This window comes from Festucalex cinctus, chromosome 16 (assembly GCF_051991245.1).
Source record: "Festucalex cinctus isolate MCC-2025b chromosome 16, RoL_Fcin_1.0, whole genome shotgun sequence".
Taxonomy (NCBI): Eukaryota; Metazoa; Chordata; class Actinopteri; order Syngnathiformes; family Syngnathidae; genus Festucalex; species Festucalex cinctus.
Genome location: NC_135426.1, coordinates 14,780,621 through 14,802,123, shown reverse-complemented (window position 1 = coordinate 14,802,123; position 21,503 = coordinate 14,780,621). Strand labels below are relative to the sequence as shown.

General features: G+C 44.0%; 1 protein-coding gene and 1 long non-coding RNA gene across 9 annotated transcripts in view; one reads left to right on the top strand and one right to left on the bottom strand.

The window, feature by feature from the left end:
* svep1 (sushi, von Willebrand factor type A, EGF and pentraxin domain containing 1) overlaps positions 1–21,485 on the top strand; it is a 66,619-nt gene extending 45,134 nt beyond the window's left edge. For 2 of the 7 annotated variants that reach the window (XM_077499473.1, XM_077499474.1), the window contains 29 exons: positions 440–528; positions 602–701; positions 803–916; positions 1,210–1,323; positions 1,412–1,613; positions 2,559–2,716; positions 2,828–3,026; positions 4,231–4,406; positions 4,685–4,809; positions 4,986–5,115; positions 5,212–5,382; positions 5,474–5,647; positions 5,723–5,842; positions 6,088–6,264; positions 6,436–6,520; positions 7,153–7,344; positions 7,526–7,693; positions 8,054–8,726; positions 8,914–11,606; positions 12,547–12,781; positions 12,861–13,016; positions 14,902–15,214; positions 16,079–16,255; positions 16,330–16,503; positions 17,685–17,855; positions 19,368–19,463; positions 20,857–20,952; positions 21,033–21,126; positions 21,239–21,485. In XM_077499473.1, coding sequence (XP_077355599.1) covers positions 440–528; positions 602–701; positions 803–916; positions 1,210–1,323; positions 1,412–1,613; positions 2,559–2,716; positions 2,828–3,026; positions 4,231–4,406; positions 4,685–4,809; positions 4,986–5,115; positions 5,212–5,382; positions 5,474–5,647; positions 5,723–5,842; positions 6,088–6,264; positions 6,436–6,520; positions 7,153–7,344; positions 7,526–7,693; positions 8,054–8,726; positions 8,914–11,606; positions 12,547–12,781; positions 12,861–13,016; positions 14,902–15,214; positions 16,079–16,255; positions 16,330–16,503; positions 17,685–17,855; positions 19,368–19,463; positions 20,857–20,952; positions 21,033–21,126; positions 21,239–21,269 — 7,403 coding nt within the window. In that variant the 3' untranslated portion in view covers positions 21,270–21,485. Of the gene's footprint in view, positions 1–439; positions 529–601; positions 702–802; positions 917–1,209; positions 1,324–1,411; positions 1,614–2,558; positions 2,717–2,827; positions 3,027–4,230; positions 4,407–4,684; positions 4,810–4,985; positions 5,116–5,211; positions 5,383–5,473; positions 5,648–5,722; positions 5,843–6,087; positions 6,265–6,435; positions 6,521–7,152; positions 7,345–7,525; positions 7,694–8,053; positions 8,727–8,913; positions 11,607–12,546; positions 12,782–12,860; positions 13,017–14,901; positions 15,215–16,078; positions 16,256–16,329; positions 16,504–17,684; positions 17,856–19,367; positions 19,464–20,856; positions 20,953–21,032; positions 21,127–21,238 lie in introns of those variants that run through there. The other 5 variants (XM_077499477.1, XM_077499476.1, XM_077499475.1 and 2 more) reach the window with 5 other exon arrangements.
* Positions 13,171–19,415, bottom strand: LOC144003344 (uncharacterized). 2 transcript variants are annotated; one of them, XR_013278945.1, is made up of 4 exons: positions 19,344–19,415; positions 19,140–19,270; positions 17,610–18,031; positions 13,171–15,229 (listed from the first exon to the last, which is right to left on the bottom strand). It is a non-coding gene; the product is annotated as an uncharacterized LOC144003344 (long non-coding RNA). The 2 variants fall into 2 exon arrangements; XR_013278946.1 differs by lacking the exon at positions 17,610–18,031.
* Positions 21,486–21,503: the final 18 nt, after the last annotated feature.

The following is a 21,503-nucleotide window of genomic DNA, read 5'->3' as shown; positions in this document are numbered from 1 at the left end:
ACCTATTTATTACATTCCCAAAATGCACAACACAATCGAATTCCCAAATTAACAGATTTGACATATTTACCTTCTTCCACATTTCTCAAATAGTTCAAATAATTTCAACTTCAAGCTGCTCAGCTCATTCATGACATACAAGGACTTATTTATCAGATTTCCCAAATTCACACATTTTTTTACAATAAAATTCACAAATTAAGGCAGGTTTTACAAAGATCCTTCCTCCTCCCACATTTCTCAACCAGTTCAGACTCAAATTGTTGTTTCAAAATTGTGACATTTTCAACACTAAAATTCCCAGATTAAATAATATTCTGCATGTTTACCTTCTGCTGGCATTTCAACAATCCATTTAAAGTCACATTTCAGTTGAGCACCATCTCCTCAACATTCACATGTAATTTCTACAGAAATAATTCTCTGGTGTTATTCTCAGGTTTTGGCTCCAGCTTTCTTCCCAAAGAGGAGAGTGTGACTGCCGCTCCAGAGGTCGAGGTCATCGATGACTACCAAGCTAGCAGCCAGGTTCGCCACAATATACATTTTTTTTATCATTCCAACAATGCCGTGAGGTGTGCTTCATCCCGATCCATTCCAGCAGGTTTTCCACGAGTGTTTCCTAAATCCCTGTCAGAATAAAGGAACGTGTGAAGAGGTCGGCGCTGGCTACGTCTGTACGTGCATGCCTGGATTCACAGGTAAACATAGAGATGGACTCGATTAGACCAGAAAATCTTCTAAACTACGATGTGAAGCTACTACTAAAGGCCATCGGAATTAAAAAGTCTCTCCCCAACAGGTGCCAAGTGTGAGGTCGACGTCGATGAGTGTGACTCGGCTCCATGCCAGAATGGAGGCCTGTGTAAAGACGGCATGGGAGAATTCCAGTGTCAGTGCAAGGCGGGATATTTAGGTCAGAATTCAGACAAAATTACATATCAATAGGGCTGGGTGATGCGGCCTCCAATATAATCTTCAAATGTTTTTCCATCAAGTTGTTGTCCTTCGCAATGAGCTCTAATTAATTGACAATGTGAAAATAAGTGTCCTAGGGTAAACTATGTGATCATGATTCTACACATGTTGTCGAGTTACTTATATTTTTTTACTTGTTGGCAGTGCTGACTTTCTTCGATCAAAATGGACGAATCACCCAGCTCTACATGGCAACTTCAACACAAATTCAACTTTACCCTTTGTTTTCAGGCTCTTTGTGTGAGGCGGAGGTGAACGAATGTCTTTCGAACCCTTGCCTGAACGAAGGCGTGTGCGTGGATGAGGTCAACAGATTCACATGCAGCTGTACCGGCGGCTTCACAGGTTCGAAATAGTTTTAGTTTTTTTTTTTTCTGAAAACACAAGTTTTGCATGTTTTTTTTTTTTTTTTCCTGCGCCCCGACTTCCTCAGGACCTCGCTGCGAAATGGAAATCAACGAGTGTCTTTCCGAGCCGTGCGAGAACGGCGGCGTGTGCGAGGACTTGACGGGCGGTTTCGCTTGCAACTGCGTCGTCGGTTTCTCGGGGGACCGCTGCGAGGTCAACGTCGACGAATGTAGCAGCGCCCCCTGTCTTAATGGCGCCTCCTGTCTGGATGGCATGAATGATTTCAGGTGATTTATACATTCAATTCCATTCCATTTGGTTTATTGTGGGAATGCTGAAGCATTCCCACATATGTTATTGTGATTTTTATTCTCCTCACTTTTTTGCCGTGTAACAACTCCCACATAATACATCCAATTTACAATGTTCAAATTTCAACTAGCTTCAAAAATTCACGCCTCCCGGGATATATTTCGTCTGATTCCACATTACTTACAGTATTTGCACAATTTAACTTGTAATATGACCTATTCTCGATTAATTTTCAATGGAACAGACATTTAACTTTTTCTAAGTATCGCTTTCCACACCCACTTCCATACATATAACTTATCATCATTACCAGGTGTCTTCCACTGCTCGGTGGCACAGTTGGTAAAGCGCATTGTCCAGTAACCAAGAGGTCATAATTTCAGAATTTATCTCTCAATTTACATCATAAGCATTCCACATGCATTCAAATCTTAGCAGTCAGGTATTGGCATTCAGCTTTCAGCATTCCCACGCAATTTCTCCAGAAATTGCACTTAGTCTCGTTTACTTGAGTGTTGCAAAGGAGAGACTGGAAGAGTCACTGAAAGGAATAAGATGTGGATGCCCTTGGTACAGAAACATTAAGCAATTTTCAGAATGTTCAACCAAACCATAATTTTGTCTACCAACTGTCTATTAGCTTAATGCTAGCATATAATGCAAAGCACCATAAACAGGTTCACGGAAATTAGCATTGTTGTTACCAATAATTATAAACCTTCCAATTGCTACTGAACACACATGGAGCAGCAACACATACAAACAGACAACAATACTCTCTGCTCTGTCTTAGATCACCTGAAAAGGTTCTAGTGAATTCATTTAATTTTTTCACAGGTGAATGACCTGGAGCAGTAAGTCACTAGTGACTGTCATAGTTATATATGGGGAGTTTTCTCATAAATGTTCTTAATTTGCAGGTGTGAGTGTGTGGAGGGCTACACGGGTCCACTTTGTGAGGTGGATGTGGACGAGTGTGACCCCAACCCCTGTGTGAACGGGGCCAGCTGCCTGGATGGTCTCGGGTCCTACACTTGCCGCTGCCTCCCTGGGTTCAACGGAACCAGGTGTGAGACAGGTACTATAGGACAGATCATGCACAAATGTTTTCGGTGCCCATGAGAGGAGGAAGATTTGAAATTGAAATGTTATCATTCTGGTTAAAAATGTTTTTTTCCCCCACTGCCAGAAATGTCTTCCGCCTTCAATCTGGACTTTGAGGTGTCAGGTATCCATGGTTACGTGTTGATGGATGGAGTGATGCCGGCACTTATGGAAATCACGTGCACCTTCTGGATGAGGTCATCGGACACCACAAATTATGGCACGCCAATCTCCTATGCCGTGGAGGGCAGCGATAACGCTTTTCTTCTCATAGACTACAACGGGTCAGTAATACACGTAGTAGTACAGTAGTTGTTAAATTAGGGACCAAAAGCCATAGCTTGGAGTCCACAAAGTAATTTGTAATCTATTATTATATCATATTTAAAGTAAGTGTAAACCTACACATGGGGACCGTCAATAAAATAAACATACTAAACCTGTTACTCATACTTACATTTGACATAGGGTTAAAAACCTTGGGGCAAAAAAGGATTTTGATTTCGAATCACAAAAATCTGACAGCCTTGCATGATTTTTTATTTTTTATTTTTGAGGATATAGTGAACTCCCACTACTTGTGGAATCTGGAAAATACTACGGATGTAACGATATCCAAACACATCACGATACGATATTATCGCGATATGAAGGTCACAATACGATAATTATCACGATATTGTGGGGAGGTGGGCGATACAAAAAAAGGTCACAATATTGTTAAAAAAAAAAAGGAAAAAAAAAGAGCTCATACTAAAAAAATAATAATAATAATAAAGACAATACAGTATTGTGCTTTTGTGCGTTGCAGCAATGCTTATAAACAACCTACAATCTCTAATAACACTTAATATTGAGGCACTTACTTGCTAATGCAAGCACACATTGAATTCCTCCACATATTGACTCGGTTTATAAACACAGAAGGGCCAAAACAGGCCTTGTGAAAATTAAACTGCACTAAAAAACTAGCCACCTGAGGGTGCTAGAACTGCACAAATGGAAATCAACCTGACTTTTTGAACAGATGTGCTGCTTTTAATATCTTGACATGACGACGACAATATAATATGGTAGTTTTAACATCACAATATCATGATATTGCCGTTATCGTTACAACCCTAGAAAATACTACAAAAATATTTTCAGCAAAAAAATGGAGGATAGGTTAAAAATAACGGTGAATTTCCAAAAGCCATATTTTGAATGTGCGGGGTTCACTCTATATGTAAATTGAATGCTTTTTATATAAGAATTTTTCCAGAATAAAAGACTTATAAATTTCTAATTGTAATATTATTGTTTTTTTCTTTTATTCAAGTAAAAAGATAAAGAAAAAAGACTTTTTTCCCTTCTTAAACATTTACTTCAATATCATAATATTACAGCTGCATTCTCATAAGATTGTAACTTGTTATCCCGACATAGTAGTTATGTTGAACGTTGGGGAGTCCTTGGAAATAACACTCCCCGGTGATGTCTGTACAGGTGGGTGTTGTACGTGAACGGTAAGGAGCGAATTACCGACTGCCCGGCGGTGAACACCGGCAGCTGGTACCACATCGGAGTGTCCTGGAGGAGCTGGGATGGCGACTGGAGGATTTACATCAACGGCAAGCCCTCAGATGGAGGCAAAGGCCTGTCAGTCGGCACCAGTATCCCAGGTGTAGTGCTATCCTCTGCCCACTCACTTCACATGCAGCCATTGCAATTTTAGTGTATAAGTACAGTAAACCTTTTCTGTTTGTGGGGATAGAGACTGAGCAACATGCTTTACTACGGTCCTATTTCAACATGGCTTTGGTGCCATTTTGTGGCTTTGCAGGTGGTTTCGGACAGAGCACAAAAAATCGGAAGTTGATCCATGAATTTGCAAGGACTTATCAGAATCTCTTTTGTTGCTATGATTGTTAATGGTTAAGGCTTGACCCTTGTCCTGTAGGTGGAGGGGCGCTGGTATTGGGTCAGGACCAAGACCAGAGAGGTGAAGGCTTCAACCCTGTGGAATCCTTTGTTGGCTCCATCAGCCAGCTCAACATCTGGGATCGCGTCTTAACACCCCAACAGGTATTTATGAAATCTCATTGATTTATTATTCATTAAAAAACAAAAAACAAAAAAAAACAGAGAGTGATCACTGCCTAACGCACAGTACTTCAGTTGTATTTAACTTTCAAGTACAAGTACTGGTCATGATAGTAGGACACGGGCTAAGAATTTTAAAGCACTATGCTATTGTGCAGATCAAGGTCCTCGCTAGCAGCTGCCCCGACTCCCACGTCCCTCACAGAGGGAATGTTCTCGCCTGGCCAGACTTTCTCAGTGGAGGTCTAGGCCGAGTCAAGGTGAACCTCAGCAGCATTTTCTGCGCAGGTAAGCGTGCATGGAGTCTATCCCGGTCAATTATGGCAACCATTAGGCAATTAGGCAATTGCCATCAGTGTGACCTGGTCATTGTTTGTTTTGCAGACTGCCCACAGCTGGAGAATGCTGCGCCTCACCTTCATGCCTCCACGGTGGAGGCGAGTCCTGGCACACAGGTTCAGCTGTCGTGCGATCCCGGCTTTTACCTGGTGGGGGAGCCAGTTCTCCAGTGCCAAAATCAAGGAGAGTGGAGCCACCCTCTTCCCAGCTGTGAACGTAAATAAATGTTTGGCTTCTTGTTGAAAAGCCTGTTTATGTCCCTTTTAAATTGTGCATTTGTGGGATGAATTGCAACTTTCACTAACAGGTGTATCCTGCGGGCCTCCGCGACCCCTGGACAACGGCGAGTTTCAAGTGGACGACTTCCACGCCGGCGGCTCGGTCGTCTACCAGTGCAACAACGGCTTTTACCTGCTGGGTGACGCCAAGGTGCACTGCTCCAACAGCGGCAAGTGGGGAGGAAATCCACCGGCTTGTCTCGGTACTTCACGTTACATTATGTTTGAATCCACGCAGATGGAAGTACGTGTTATGTGATCCTTTGTGTGTATTTCAGATGTGGACGAGTGCGCCCTGGGATCGGACTGCGACACTCACGCGAGCTGTCGGAACACTGACGGCTCTTACACGTGCACCTGTATCTACCCTTATAGTGGCGATGGCAAAAACTGCACAGGTAAATGCAGAGGTGGCAGGTACTCACGCATTGTACTTAAGTAGAATACACTATACTTGTGTTAAAAAAAACAAAAAAAAACAAGTCTAGTTAAAGTAGAAGTACTTAGCAGCAAAAGAGTTTCATAAAAGGTAAAACGTTAAAAATGACTTTACTCTTACTTCACACCACCGGGCAAACTATCCACATAAACATGTTTTTCTCTTGGAGAGGAAGAAGGCAATATCTATTTGTTGTTTGAGCAGAGCCCGTCAAGTGCGACCTACCAGGAGAACCCGATTTCGGCCACAGAGACGGCAGCAACTTCCTGATGGGCAGTAAAGTGGTCTTCCACTGCGAGAATGGCTACGAATTAATCGGAGCGGCTCAACTGCAGTGCCTAGAGACGGGAAGCTGGGACGAGCCCGTTCCGTACTGCAGAGGTGATTAGCAGAACTTTAGTATATTTGCTAAAATTTGTTTAGGTGCACATCTGCCACATCCAATATGGCGGACACACTGGCAAATCACAGCAATGGGCGCTCAACGAGTTGTGGTTTATCTGATGTTTACTTTTGCAAATGTTTAACCATTCCTCTGTGTTTGCACAACAGCCCAATCTTGCCCAACGCCATCTGTTCCAGAGAATTCCGTCATGAAAGGAAACAACTTCACCTATGGAAGCAAGGTGACTTTCAGGTACCTTTTAAACCACCATGTTGTTTTTTCCCCCCGTTTGTGATTCTTAACTCATTTGCTCCCAAAAACGTATAAATACATTCTATTTTATGTGTCCCAAAGACATATTTCTGCGTTTTTTTTTTAATGTTTTTTTTTTCATGCTAGAGCATACAGAAGACTGTAATAAAGCCTCTGAACTGCAGAGAACGGTTGGAGCAATGGTAGTTATTACAAAAATGACCAGCAGGTTGCAGCAGAGTATAAGAGATCAACCAGGACCATGTTGCAAACAAGCTGATTTCCCCACAGTTTTAAACTGATTTGTGAATAATGATGAAACTTAGCTATATTCTAATCCTAATTACTGCAAAATGGACACAGATAGAAGAAAGAAGAGACTCTAATCTTTCTTTTGGTAGGTTCCATGTTTTTATAGCAATAGAACACAATATTCTGTGGGCCTTGCAAAATCAGTCAAAATCCAGTAAAACAGCTGGGAGCGAAGGGGGTTGCTTCAGTGAAAATGGCTAGGAGTGAATGAGTTAACTATTACAAGAGGCTTATGATCAAAAGTCATTCGGCACATTATGAACTAATAGCCTTGACAGGATTTCCGAATTTTGACATGCATGACTCAACTTTGTTTGCAGCTGTATGAAAGGTTTCCTTCCTCAAATCCCCTACGAGTTCCAGTGTCTTTCTAGTCTGAGGTGGAGCGGCACGCCACCTGTCTGCCATCCAGTGTCCTGCGGGGGACCGCCGATTGTTCGGAACGCTTACTACACCCTCACCACAGACACGTACAAGTCGACTGTCTCGTACAGCTGTGTGGAAGGGTACAGGTATGGGTAAATGCTTCTATTAAACTTTAAACATATGATTATCCAACGATACCTCAAGCACAAAAACATTTTGTTCAGGGTGTCTCGTACGTACTCTGTGGCCATACAGTTTTTTTTGGTTTTAATCAGCTTTGATGTCACAACTCGAGTGATGTAATTGCAAGTGTTTGTTTATGTAAAGACCACAGGGCCCCGTGGAAGTGGTTTGTGAAGATACAGGGGAGTGGAGCAGGCCCTATCCCCGCTGTGTCAACATCCTGTGTGGCGACCCCCCGGCCCTGAGAGATGCTGTGATTCGAGGAGAGAGCTATGAACTGGGGGATAAGGTGCACTATGTCTGCAAGGAAGGGTAAATTCCATTATACAGCTTTGCTTAAAAAAAAAAAAATGTGAACATGCCAACGCCTTTATTCACAGCCGGCCCAAGGCTTAAGTGAATTAAGTACCTGCCACTAATTTGAAATGAGGTGACGAGTTTCACTTTAAACCAAATAGTGCTTTGCCGCCGGTTTGTATCGTCTTGGTGCCAAGGAACTATGTTGAAGTGTATAAGCAATTATAAACCAATTACAATGTACTCTTTGTAAATCAATGTTATTGACAGAACTGGAGGACCCCCAAATCAATTTTAATTTAGGGCCTCATGTAGGCTTGGGCTGGCTTTGCCAAATTCTAAAATAACACCCTCTTCCCTCGGTCTCCTTGACAGCTACACTATGATTGGCTCCGAGACCAGGGAGTGCCTGCCGAGCGGCGAGTGGAGCGACAGCTCCGCTCAGTGCGTGCCTCGGTCCTGCGGACCCCCGCCAGCCATTGACCACGCCGAGCCTTACGAGAGCCACCAGCTTTTCGGAGACACCGCCAATTATTACTGCACCGACGGCTACACGGCGGGAAACAACTCCAAGATGGTGTGCAACGCTCAGGGCGTTTGGGCGCCCCCTGATGGAGAGGAGGCCCCACACTGCATCGCCAACTTCTGCCTACGCCCTCCAGAACTCCCCCACGCCATTTTGGACTCGCTCGGCAAACCCAAATACACGAGCAACTCGGAAGTCAGCTACAAATGCGAGGAGGGCTTTGTGCTCAACACCACGGCGACGTTGCGATGCATTCTGGGAGGGGAGTGGGACCCTCGACCATATGATATCAGCTGCGTGCCGGTGAGGTGCTCCAAACCGGACAGCATCGATCGGGGCTATGTGAGCGGAAGTGACTATAATTTCGGAGCCGTCGTGGCATACAGCTGCGATAAAGGTTTCCTGATCCGGGGGGAGAAGAGGCGGACCTGTAAAGCCAATGGAGAGTGGGGCGGAGTTTTGCCGGCCTGCGTTCCTGTGTCCTGCTCCTCACCTCCGCCACTCAAAAATGGCTACATTCAGGTTAGCATCAGAGCACACACCAGATTTCATACATAGGGTTTATCAAATTTAATTGAGTTAAAGTTTCATGAGGCTCATCAATAGTACTGGTGAGCGTACTAGCATAAATAGCACACTAACCCTAACATGACATCATACATGGACAAATGCGCACATCTAATGACACATTTCTCTCTCTCCCCAAAAGGTCCGAGGTCGATTCACCTTCAACAGCAAGGTGATCTATGCCTGTAACGCGGGCTACAGACTGGTGGGTCGCCCAGAGCGAGTTTGCCAGGCCAACCGCCAGTGGTCCGACAACGAGCCGCCCACCTGCGTGCTTTTAACCTGTGACCCGCCTCCTAAAATTGCGCGCGGACACTACAAGGGCTCGGACTTCCAAGTGGGTCGTAAAGTGGAGTATTTCTGCGACGAGGGCTACGAGCTCGTCGGCGAAGCCGTCTGGACCTGTCTCAAGTACGGCCGGTGGGACAAGTCGAGGCGTCCGCGGTGCTCACCCGTGCAGTGTCCAGAGCCGCAGCTGGAGGAGAACCATCTTGTTCTGAAAGGCCTGGACTTTGAAACGGGAACTGTGGAATTATCCTGCGAGGACGGCTACATCCTCGAGGGGCCGCAGATCCTTCGCTGTTTGCCCTCCCAGGAGTGGAATGGCACCTTCCCTGTGTGCAAGCAGGTGCTTTGCGGGCCTCTGCCTGATGTATCATTCGGTGGCCCTTCCTCACCTTCTCCGCCTTTTCCATTCAACTCCGTGGTGACCTACAAATGCGTGGACGGCTTCACTTTAAGCAAAGAAGACTCTGTTTCCTGTCTCTCCAATGGGAAGTGGAGTCACCCATACCCAGAGTGTATTCCCGTTGAATGTCCTCAACCTGTGGAGATTTCCAATGGCATTGTTGACGTTCAGGGTCTGATGTACCTCAGCAAGGCACTGTACAGTTGCAAGACTGGGTATCAATTAGTGGGGAACGCAACTGTCCTGTGCGGAGAGAAGGGACTTTGGATTGGAGGGGTGCCTTCTTGTCGCCCAATCGAATGCTCACCTCCCAAACAGATTGCCAACGGAAAAGTGTCCTTCACAAAACTTCAATTTGGTCACAGTGTTACCTACTCCTGCCGCCGCGGTTACCGCCTTCAAGGCCCGGAGACTCTCAAGTGCCTAGCAAGTGGTGAATGGAGTGCTGAGCCATCTGTTTGCGTGCAGATATCCTGCACCCCTCCACAGCCCATTGAAAATGGTTTCGTGGAAGGTCAGGATCACGGCTTCGGTGTCACCATATTCTACAGCTGTTTCCCTGGCTTCCAGCTAATTGGCCAGGACCACCTCACATGCGAGGAGTTCGGCTGGTCAAGTGCCGTTCCCGTCTGTGTGCCCTCTGACTGCGGCCTGCCTCCTCACATCGACTTCGGGGATTACGTTAGGGCCGCGGAGTTGGGCGGGGGATCCCCGAGAGATCTGAGCTTCCTCCACGGGACTACCATCGAGTACCGGTGTCACAAAGGTTACGACCTCACGAACCCGACACGGTTGGCGTGCCAGGAAGACGGGAGCTGGAACGGAACGGCGCCCTCCTGTGTCCCGGCTGAGTGTGTGACGCCCCCGAGCCCTGAGCATGGCCGCGTGAACGTAACGGACACATCCCAAGGCAGTATGGTCACATACACCTGTGAGGACGGATATGAGCTGGAGGGAGAAGCAGTGAGGCAGTGCTTATCGGGGCAAATGTGGACCAATGAGGCCCCAGTGTGTCGTCCAGTTTCCTGTGGGGACCCAGGGCCTGTGGCTAATGGCACAGCTAACGGTGGTGCCTTCGTGTACCCTGAAATCCTACACTATACGTGTAATCCGGGGTTTGTCCTCAAGGGTGGTGATAGTATTACGTGTCAGGCTGATGGAAAATGGAATGGACAAAAACCTCATTGTGAGTTGGTGTCATGTGGGCCTCCCAAACTCCCCGCTGATATCACTTTCAAAGGCAAAGACTTTGTATATAATGAGGAGATTGAACTCAGTTGTAAGCCTGGTTTCCTCATTAAAGGCAAGTCAGTCAGTGTTTGTCAGGCTGATGGCACCTGGAGTCATGAGTCTGTTACCTGCGTGTCTGCCCACTGCGAGAAGCCCACTCCCATACCCCATGGGCGAATATTGGGGTCCGAGTTTGGCGTCAACAGCAAGGTGAAGTACGAATGTGACGAAGGCTACGCTATCCACGGCGAGCCGACGCGTCGTTGTCAGTCTGACGGACTCTGGGACAAACCAGTGCCACGATGCGATATTATCAGCTGCGATCCGCCCGAGGACATAAGCCACGGCTTTTTGAACGGCTCCAGTTTCAACCACGACGACGTCGTGGAGTACGTCTGCTTTGAAGGGTACGTGGTCGTCGGCGACCCCGTCTTGCGGTGCTCGGCTCAAGGACTCTGGATCGGCACCGTTCCCCAGTGTCGACCCTGCGTCTGCCCCCTCCCACTTTTGAAATTTGGGGCCGTTCTGGGGCGCGACCGCGCCTGCGGCGACCAAGTTCACTTCCAGTGCGACGAGGGATACAGGCTGCTCGGTCCGGCTCACGCCTTCTGCGAGAAGGGAGGGGTGTGGAACCCCGGCGTACCTGTGTGTGGCCGCGGGAGGTGCACTGTTGCCCCGCCTACAGTTCCAAATACTGTATTGCAGGGCGGCAGCGCCACCTTCCCAGACACCATTATATACAGGTGCAGGCCCGGCTACCAGCCAAGGGGTTACCCACACCTCTCCTGTGGGAGAGATGGCAGATGGGGTCAGCCGAGGATCAGCTGTGTGCCTGTGAATTGTGGACAACCTCCTGCTGTTGCCCATTCCCAAGTGGAAGGAGACACCTACACCTTCCCAAACCATGTCACATACAGGTAAACTGCTGCCAAGGGATTAGTTGGAATTGCATTTTACGAGATTGTACAGTGAACCCCAGTTAATCGTGGTGGATACATTCCAGACCAAACTATATATATAAAAAAAAATAATACGTATTTGTACTCCTCCCACAAGCCGAGGAAGTCGCTGACTATCTGATTAATATTGCTTTGTGGAATAGGAATGACACAGTGGCGGCCTTTTTGGCACTTCACTGTCAACAGCAAATGGCAAAATGGCCGCCCCCTAAGATGGATAAAAACAAGTTGATTTTGCTGCTTAACTCGTATTCCAGAATACCATGTTTAGACTAGTGGGGCACATACAATACAATATTTAAACATAGTATACACTCTTTTAAAACAAACTTGTTCAACCACACCATATAATTGTGTCTACAAATCTTCTAGCTTAATGCTAACATATGATAGACAGGCTAAAGGATATTAGCAGTGACAACAATACTCACAGCAGTTTAATTTTGTGAGTTTTACAGTAGAGTAAGTCTGTAGGGATGGAGCCCAATTGCAAATACCGAAAATCTGATGCCATAAATGTTCATAATTTCCTGTAGATGCCACAAGGTGGCAGGAAAACACCTAGACAGGAGCTTCTTCCGTCACGTCAACATTGCTCCTTGGCATTAAGATGCTACTCCTCGGCATTAAGATGCTACGGATGGAACCGAAGCACTACTTTTCTATCAAGCCAGGGCTTCGGCTCAAGTACACGAATAACAGCCTAGGTTCTAAAAAAAAATAAAAATAATAATAATAATAAAATCTTTAGCTAAGTGAGCCTGTGTGTAGCAAATTGTAAAAGTGGCAGAAAATGTTTTCAAATCCATAGCTGGTGCATCTGGAACGTATCCTCAATGATGCATGGGGCTTCTCTGTATTCATATCCAAACTAAACGTTTTCACTCTCTTCTTCTAGATGTGAGGATGGCTATGAGCTGGCAACACAAACAGCGACTCTCTCTTGCCTCAGTGATGGCACTTGGTCCAAGTACAGCATCCGTTGCCGCCCCGTTCCCTGTGCTCTACCTGCTAATTACTCCATCCCTCACCTGGTGATCATCGGAAAGGAGGTCACTCCTGTCGGGAGCACGGTCACCCTTTCCTGCCCCGCCGGGTTCTACCTGCAAGGCTCAGCGCTAGCTGAATGTCAGGTATGAAACATGCAAGTAAAAACGGGAAGTTGCTCCAACGAGAGACCAAATCTCTTCTGTTTTTCTGTTGTGTCATAAGCTGGGTGGAAGCTGGGCTCCGAGCATCGCATCGGTCTCGTGTGAGCCGGTGGTGTGTGATAAACCCCCTCCTCTTGTGAACGGTGTGCGTGAGGGGGACAGCTACAACTATGGAGACTTTGTCACGTACTCATGCCTGCCTGGCTTTGAGATTAAGGTTTGTGGTTAACACAAGATTTTATTTCATATTAGTTGAGTTGCTCAATTTATTCTCAGATGTGATTTAAAAAAAAACACTATCTGTCATATGTGGAGCGAGTGGTTGTGGGGAGATGGACCCAAAGGCGGAGAAACAAGGCTGGGAGACAAACAGGAATGAGATAACTTTATTGACTAAATAAGGGATGGGATGGAACGTGAGAAGGCTGGGCATGACGTGGACAGACTGGGCATGCATGACGTGGACAGACTTGGCATGGACGTGAGGGAGACACTTGGCGTGGAGAAACTTGACCAGACGTGGAGAAACTTGACCAGACGTGGAAAAACTTCTCCGTGGTTACGAGGGTAAACTAGTATTTGGCAACACTGGTAAACCTACTAAACACATAACTTGGAACAGACACAAAAAAAAACAACTGACCGACTCTTCAAAACAAACTTTAGCATGGACCCCTAACATAGACAATGATCCCACACAGACAAGACAAAACCAACAGCCTAAATACACCAACATTAATGGGAAATATCTGGGGAACAAAATAGGGAAAGGGCCCTGGTTGGTCAACACACACTGGGAAGGGGAATGACACACAGGTGGACCTACTCAGACATAACGAGACAGGGGAACACACAAGAACACCAGACAAACACAACCCCCTTACCAAAATAAAACAAAACCCAACCCAAACAAAGCTGAAACAACACTATCGTGAGCACTGCCCTACATTTACAACCTAAATTCAAATATTTGTTCCATGGAATTGAAATAAAAAATCTATTCTCTTCAATTAAAGCATTCTTCTTGGCTGAACTGTTTATGGATGCTGTTTTTTTTTTTTTTTGTCCAATCAAATTTCACCCTCTGTGTTGCCGTGTCAATCTAATCCACAGAGGTGCCTTCAAAATCAGAAATGTTGCCCCATGTTACTTAAGCTATATTTGCAATGGGACTGTTTCTTTAAATTAACCAAACAGATTTCACGTTTGTTCTTAGAGAGCGCAGCTCGCTGGCCCACATTAGCGTCAGATTATTCTGATTGGTTTGTTAGAACGAGTCATATTCAACTAGAAAAACGAGTCTGTCGCGATCCACACACATTGATACATTTAATAATGAACACTGCTTGTGAGTATTTAGCTTTCCTTCTCGTCAACAAAAATAGTTTGATGCTATACACGATGTGAATTTAAGATACAAAAACTATTAATCCTAGAAAAAGAAAACCAATTGTTCATTCATCATTTATGTTTTTACATCTTTAAGGCTTGATATTCATTATAAGTGACTCAGTTGTGTGCTGTTATACTGCGTTTTTGCTTAGTATTGACGGTTTAAAATAAGTGCCTAGTGAACAGTTTGCCATTTTTTGTTTTTTCTACATGAGTCATTCTCTGTAATACCTGAGCAGTTTCACTCTTAGTCCACCACGCGGATGTAATAGCTAAGAGTCCAGTTACAGAAAGTCACGTGATTTCTCTGTAATGCTCATTGTTCTGCTGAGCACACAGAGAGATAAGATACTTCCTTGATAGGAAAGTGAGGCTATTATGCTGTATTGATCCACCGAGGAAGCACAGACTTTTTGCAACATGAACTGTATAAAAGACAGGACTGAAGTAATGACTGTAGTTATGGCCATGCCATTACCATAAAATGTTTTTTTTTATTATTACAACGAACCAGTGATGTGGTTAAAACCTTAATGTGCAAGTCATAAGTCTCAAATTTCAAGCAAGCCCGTAGTTATAGTGGAAGAAACCCAACTATTCCCTGCTAGTGCACAATTTTACCTCATTCAGGAGCATGTAGTTGTACATGCATACTTTTCATACATATCCCATAAGTTGTTTTTGTATCGTTTTCATTTTCTTTCCCACAGGGTGACTCTGTCCAGACCTGCCAGGCAGACAGAACTTGGAGTGGCACGCAACCGGCCTGTCTTGGTAAGTCTGTTCAGGCAGGCGACAAAGTGGTGTCGCCCAACGCTTTGTTCATGCGGGCGTGCGTCGTCTCCCTAGCACAGTCCTGCGGGCCTCCCCCGACAGTCAAGAACGCAACGGTGCAGGCGACGGGAGAAACGTACCTGCACAATGCCAGCTACACGTGCCACGCCGGCCTGCAGCTGGTTGGCCCGACGACGCTTGTCTGTCTGGTTAATGGCACATGGAGCCTGCCCGTACCTTCCTGTGACGGTAACCACCAAAACCCTGGGCACATTTATCCAATTTCACTTAAGTTCTTCGAAGTGTGGTGGTATGTGGGTTTTCTAAATAATTACTTTTATGGAAAAAATGTGAAACAATCAGTCGGATAACGACTTTTAACGGCTTTTGTTCCTGGTCTGCCAAATTGCCTTTGAAAATCAGGATTTTCATGTATCGTGAGGTAGCCAGAGGTTCCGACCCCTACTGTCAAGTAGTATTAATTTTATCTGCCATTTTTAAATTTCGTCTCAGTTTTAGTCCAGTTTCAATCACGCTTGTTAGTTTTTATTATACTTGTAGTCAACCTCAAATTGTTTTTATTTAGTCAATCTTTAGTCGACTATAAGTCTAGCATTTTAATCTTTATTTTAGTCCAAGAAAACATAATTGTATTTGTTTTAGTCAACAAAAACTGTCAACGTTTTAGTCAGGACAATCAGATGATGTTGTTGTCAGCAGATTATGTTGAACATTTCGGATTTAAAACTATTTCACATAATTTTCACTCATCTTTTTTTGATGAAAAACAACTTCATACACAATTACAGTATATCAACAAGTGGCTACTATGGCCCGATGCTATGCGCTATTAAGTTAGCCAGCATTAGCTAGCGGTCGAATTAACAATATTGTTGGAACGTTATAGCTGTTGGATTAATGTTACGTTTTAACTATAATTTCTTTTTTTTTTCAACCTTGTGTTTGTGCATGTTCCACTCGCTAGCTGCAAATTTGAAAGGGGGTCTCACATGACACTGCGTCACATGACAGTATCACACTGACAGATTAGCAGACAAGATTTTGCAAAATCACTGGTATAATGCCAATGATGATCTAATTGTGTCATTTCAGTGACTCAAGGCTGCCAAAGCCCCAAGCAGATGCTGCACGGAAAGATTCAAGAACACAACCTAACTACTGGACGCGCTGTGGAATTCAACTGCGACAAAGGCTACAGCCTGGTGGGAGATGCCCTGGTGATTTGCATGGGGGGCAACACCTGGAGCTCCACCTTCCCCACCTGCCAACGTGAGAAAACAGGCAGCCGATGGCTACATTCCAACTAGCAATGCTAATCTCTCATTTGTTTCCCCCACGCACAGCCAAAATCTGCCCCACTCCTCCGGGCTTGAAGGACGGCAGGACCGAGGCCCGCAAGTTTTACGTGGGTCAGTCGGTGCGGGTGGGCTGCCCTAAAGGGCAGCAAGTGAGAGCGGCCGGCAGCATCACATGCAGGCCGGACCAGACCTGGAGCCCCGTCAGCTCTGTGTGCGAGAGTACGTCCATCATTTCTACCTAATTTAGCTGAAAACGGAATTGTGCTCAAAGGGGAACTCAACCTTAAACATTTCTTGACCATAATATGTTATATATGACCTCACTAGTCTAAACATGACATTCTGATTAATATTACTTTTGTGGAATATGAATTATGAAGCAAAATCCAGCTGTTTTTATCCATCTCAGGGGGCGGCCATTTTGCCACTTACTGTTGACTGAAGGTGACATCACAGTTGCTCAGGGCTGTGATTGGTTGTTACGGACACCTGAGCAGCAGTGATGTCATTTTCACTCGACAGCAATTGGCAAAATGGCCGACTTATGATATTGATAAAACGGGATGGATTTTGCTGCTTACCTGATATTGCACTAATGCAATATTAACCAAAAAACATATTTAGACTCGTGGGGCTGCATAGAACATATTGTCAAGTAATTTGGGGGGGGTTGACTTCTTCTTTAAGAATTTAATTCAGTGTCTCCTCACGTCCCACTAGAGGGAGTCTGGTACAAATCATAATGTTTACGTGTTGAAATAGTGTGCTTCATTTATTTTTGATTGTGCCGTTTAACTACCAGCTCGACCAATCAGGAAAGCACATTAACGAACCAAATACAGTGAACCCCCGTCGCAGTTTGGCCATCACAATAAAAGTATTACTTTGGCAAAGAACTAAGTTGTTGTTTTTAATCATGAAGGGTCATCTTTTTAAAAACGATTTTTTGTTACAACTGCCCAAAGGAAATTCAAAAAGGGCTTCTACTATATTTCATATGCTCTCTTATCTCGTTTTTGAGGTTTTCACCTAAGCTTTGATCCCAACCAATTGAGTCTGCATCAAACACTGTCACCGTGTCTAATTATGCGCTTCCATAGCAACCATTGTCTCATAACCCTCTGGTCTAGCTCAAGTGTGGTCAGCTTGCTTGTATTCTCCCTTGCGCATATGACGTCATCCTTTGAATTCTCAATTAGGTTCCAAGCTAATTTACTCCCAGATATGCCAGTAGTACTCAAAACGGTATCCGCAAAATAAATTTAAATCATGACGAATCATTAATTAAAAAAAATAATAATAAAATAAAATAAATGTTTGGTTACGAGAGGGTCTTTAGAAAACATTTCTCCGCTGTAGTTGAGTAACTGGTGGGTCGTTCCATCTGGGCTGTTGTACAGGGGTCTCCTGTGGCCCCCCCCTCCACGTGGCCCACGGGGTGGTGCGGGGGGCGGTGTTCCAGTTCGGGGACGTGGCCGTGTACTCGTGTTTTGGCGGCTACGCCATGGAGGGCCTCGGAAGGAGCCGGTGTTTGGAGAACGGCAGCTGGACGCCGCCTCCCACGTGCAGAGGTAGAGAGCCCCACGCCAGGGTGGAGACGGGACTCGCACTCCAGCCCGGTTTTGATGGCGACGTCTGTCTCATTTTCCCCCTCCTCCCCTTTCCAACATGATGCCTGTTTCTGTCCTCTGTTAGTCTCTTTGATTTGCATGTACAGTGATCCCTCGTTTATCACGAGGGTATGTTCCTGAGGTGAAAATCCAAATAGGGAGATTGTAAAAACCTTTTTAATACGTGATTTCATCCCTTCCACATGCTTTTAATACATTTTAACTTAGCAAAAGACTTTTTTATTTTTTTTTTTAAATGTAATCCTTTCACTGTCAAGAAATGGGAGACAATAATGGATGAAATTGACACATCAAAACAAACAAAATGTTCAAACAAACCATGTAATTTTGTCCGTCTGTTAGCTGAATGCTAACACATAACGTGAAACCGCATAGACGGGTTACGGAAATTAGCATAGTAGCGTCATAAAAACTATGGAGGACCAAAACTGCCAAAATTCGAAATAAATAAATGACTAAAAGTGAAAAAAAAAATGAATATAAAAACAATATAATTCGAAAATTATATCTAAAAAAAAAAAAATTGTAAATGGAAATAAATCCGTTTTTATTTTCACTTTTAGTCATTGATTTATTTTTTTATTTAGTCATTTATTTTGAATTTTGGCAGTTCGGGTCCGTACTGCCAAGTCGAAATGTTATTCAAATGAGGGGGTGGTCCTAAGCCAGCGAAACTTTTTGTTCGCTGAGCAATGACTCGACCAATGACAGGCAGTTTGCAACGGTGGAGTCCAACCCAAGACACGCTTAGGACCGCCCCCTCATTTGAATAACATTTCGACTTGGCAGTACGGCCTAAAACTGCCAAAATTCAAAATAAATAAATGACTAAATAAATAAACGACTAAATAAATAAATAAATTACTAAATAAATTGATAAATAAATACATAAATAAATAAATGACTAAATAGATAAATAACTAAATAAATACAAAAATTGACTAAAAGTGAAAATAAAAACTGATTTATTTCCATTTATATATATTTTTTTTAATATAATTATAATAATTAAATAATTATATATTTTTTTTAGATTCATTTTTATTTTCACTTTTAGTCATTTATTTATTTATTTAGTCATTTATTTATTTTGAATTTTGGCAGTTTTGGTCCTCCATAAAAAACAGCAACTAAATTGCGACTATTTTTTTCAAGCTCCTCTTCCAACATATATTTTAACAAACGTAAGCAACAAATTAATCTGTATTACAGTAAACAACATACTCTAAATCACAATATGGCGATTGGCGAGGGTTCACTGTACTGTATTGTTGGAATCGGCGCTGGGTAGTCAGCATGACAGTTCAGTTTCTGCCTTTGAAGTTCCTATTTTGCAAGAATGACTCATTTGCAAACTAACAAATGGAAAAAGAACATCATGTCAACTTCAAGTATGAGAACAGGTGGAGTTCATACATGCATTCTTACCTGGACTTGGTATGTGTGTCTCAGCTGTGTGTTGGCTGCCCTGCCAGAACGGAGGCGTGTGTCAACGGCCAAACACCTGCGCCTGCCCAGAGGGCTGGATGGGCCGGCTCTGCGAGGAGCGTGAGTAGCTTAGTCATTCACGATAAGGCCGGTTTGGTGTAGTGTATCAAAACAAAACATTTTTATGTACAACCCTAGCAAATAGTATGGAATTGCCAGTTTTGGACGAGCACTCGTCGATCAAACTCAGATTAAAAGCATGAAACAGTCATAAGGTCATTCCAAAGTGCAACATCTTGACTTTCAGAAACACTAAATGAAATGAAGAAAAAATATTGTGCTGGTCAGTAAATGTTACGTTTATAGAGCAAGTGCTGGGAAATAAATATGGAATCACTCCATTCTTAGGAAAAAAATATGGAATCACTCCATTTTGAGAAGAAAATAAGAAAACAACCAGTCAATATCCTTTTCTTAATTGGGCACCTGCCTCAAATTACGTTCTGCTCATTAGTCAGCAGTTAAAAACAGTGCAGTTATCACACCTTAGAGGGCTGCTGGACCAAGTGGATTGGCAAGAATCATGGCTCCAACAAGGGAGATGTCTCTTGAGACCAAAGACAGGATTATCAAACTTCTTGAAGAAGGTAACTCTACACGTATTGTTGCCAAAGATGTGGGCTGTTCACAGTCAGCTGTATCGAAGATCTGGACCAAGTACAAACAGCATGGGAAGGTTGTTAAAAGTCAAGTGTACTGGTAGACCAAGTAAGACATCTAAGTGTCAAGACAAACAACTAAAGGCCATGTCTTGAAAACAGAAAATGCACAACAAGACAAATGAAGAAGAAATGGGAGGAAGCTGGAGTCAATGTATATGACAGAAGGAAATGGGATTTGCATACAGGAAAGCTAAAAGTAAACCATCATTGACGTTTAAACAAAAAAAGAACAAGACTGCAATGGGCTAAGGAGAGGCAATCATGGACTGTGGATGAAGGTTATCTTCAGTGATGAGTCACGAATCTGCATTGGACAAGGTGATGATGCTGGAACTTTTGTTTGGTGCCGTTCCAGTGAAGAGGACTGCCTAAAGAAAACATCCAAATTCCCACAGTCCTTGATGATATGGGGCTGCTTGTCAGGCAAAGGCACTGGTGAGATGGCTGTGGTTAAATCTTCAATAAATGCACAATTTTTTTTCTTCACTTCTTTTAGTGTTTCTGAAAGCCCAGATGTTGCACTTTGGAATGACCTTACGACTGTTTCATGCTTTTTATCTGGGTTTGAATAAAACGTCCGAGTGCTCGTCCAAGACTGCTGATTCCATACTTTTTGCTAGGGGTTGTATATTATTTAGTGTAAAACATTATGTGCTGCTTATCCTCACTAGGGAAGATTAATTTATTGCTCGTACGTTAAAATAGATGGAAAGAGGTACTTGGGGAAAAATAATTGCATGTTAAATTGCTTTAGGAATTGGAGCGCAACATCTTTCTCCCTCTTTCAACAGCTATCTGCATCCTGCCGTGCTTGAACGGAGGGCGCTGCGTGGCTCCCTACCAGTGCGACTGTCCCACCGGGTGGACGGGAACGCGCTGTCACAGTGGTGAGCGATCGTCAACGGGAGGTCGGTGACGCCCGACGCTTAAAGCAATGTGTTTTGACTTATATTGTGTGCGTTGACAGCTGTGTGTTCATCACCTTGTCTGAATGGAGGCAGATGCATCAGGCCAAACAGGTGTCACTGTAGTCCAGGTTGGAGTGGACACGACTGCTCCAGGTAACGCTTTTAAATTCACACAAAGTTGGTTGTGATTGAAGCAGGAATTGTATTACTCCGTTTATGGATCGAGCACAGTCAGATCCTAAAATATTCCCCTTTGTCATTGAAGGAAACGGCGGTCGGGATACTATCACTTCTAATTGTTCAACCCGAACCCCATTTGGAATAGGACCCCCTCACAAAGCATCTCCAGCAAAGCAAGAAACAATTTGTAAAATAAAGCTGTATTTTTTCATATAAAGAAATAACAGTATTGAACATATGCTGCTATATACTTGTAAAAATGATGGATGTGTTTGTCCAGTGTATGTAAACTAACTTTTTTTTAATTAAAGCATAAATGGCTGTTAATTACATGCTTTTGACACTTGGTG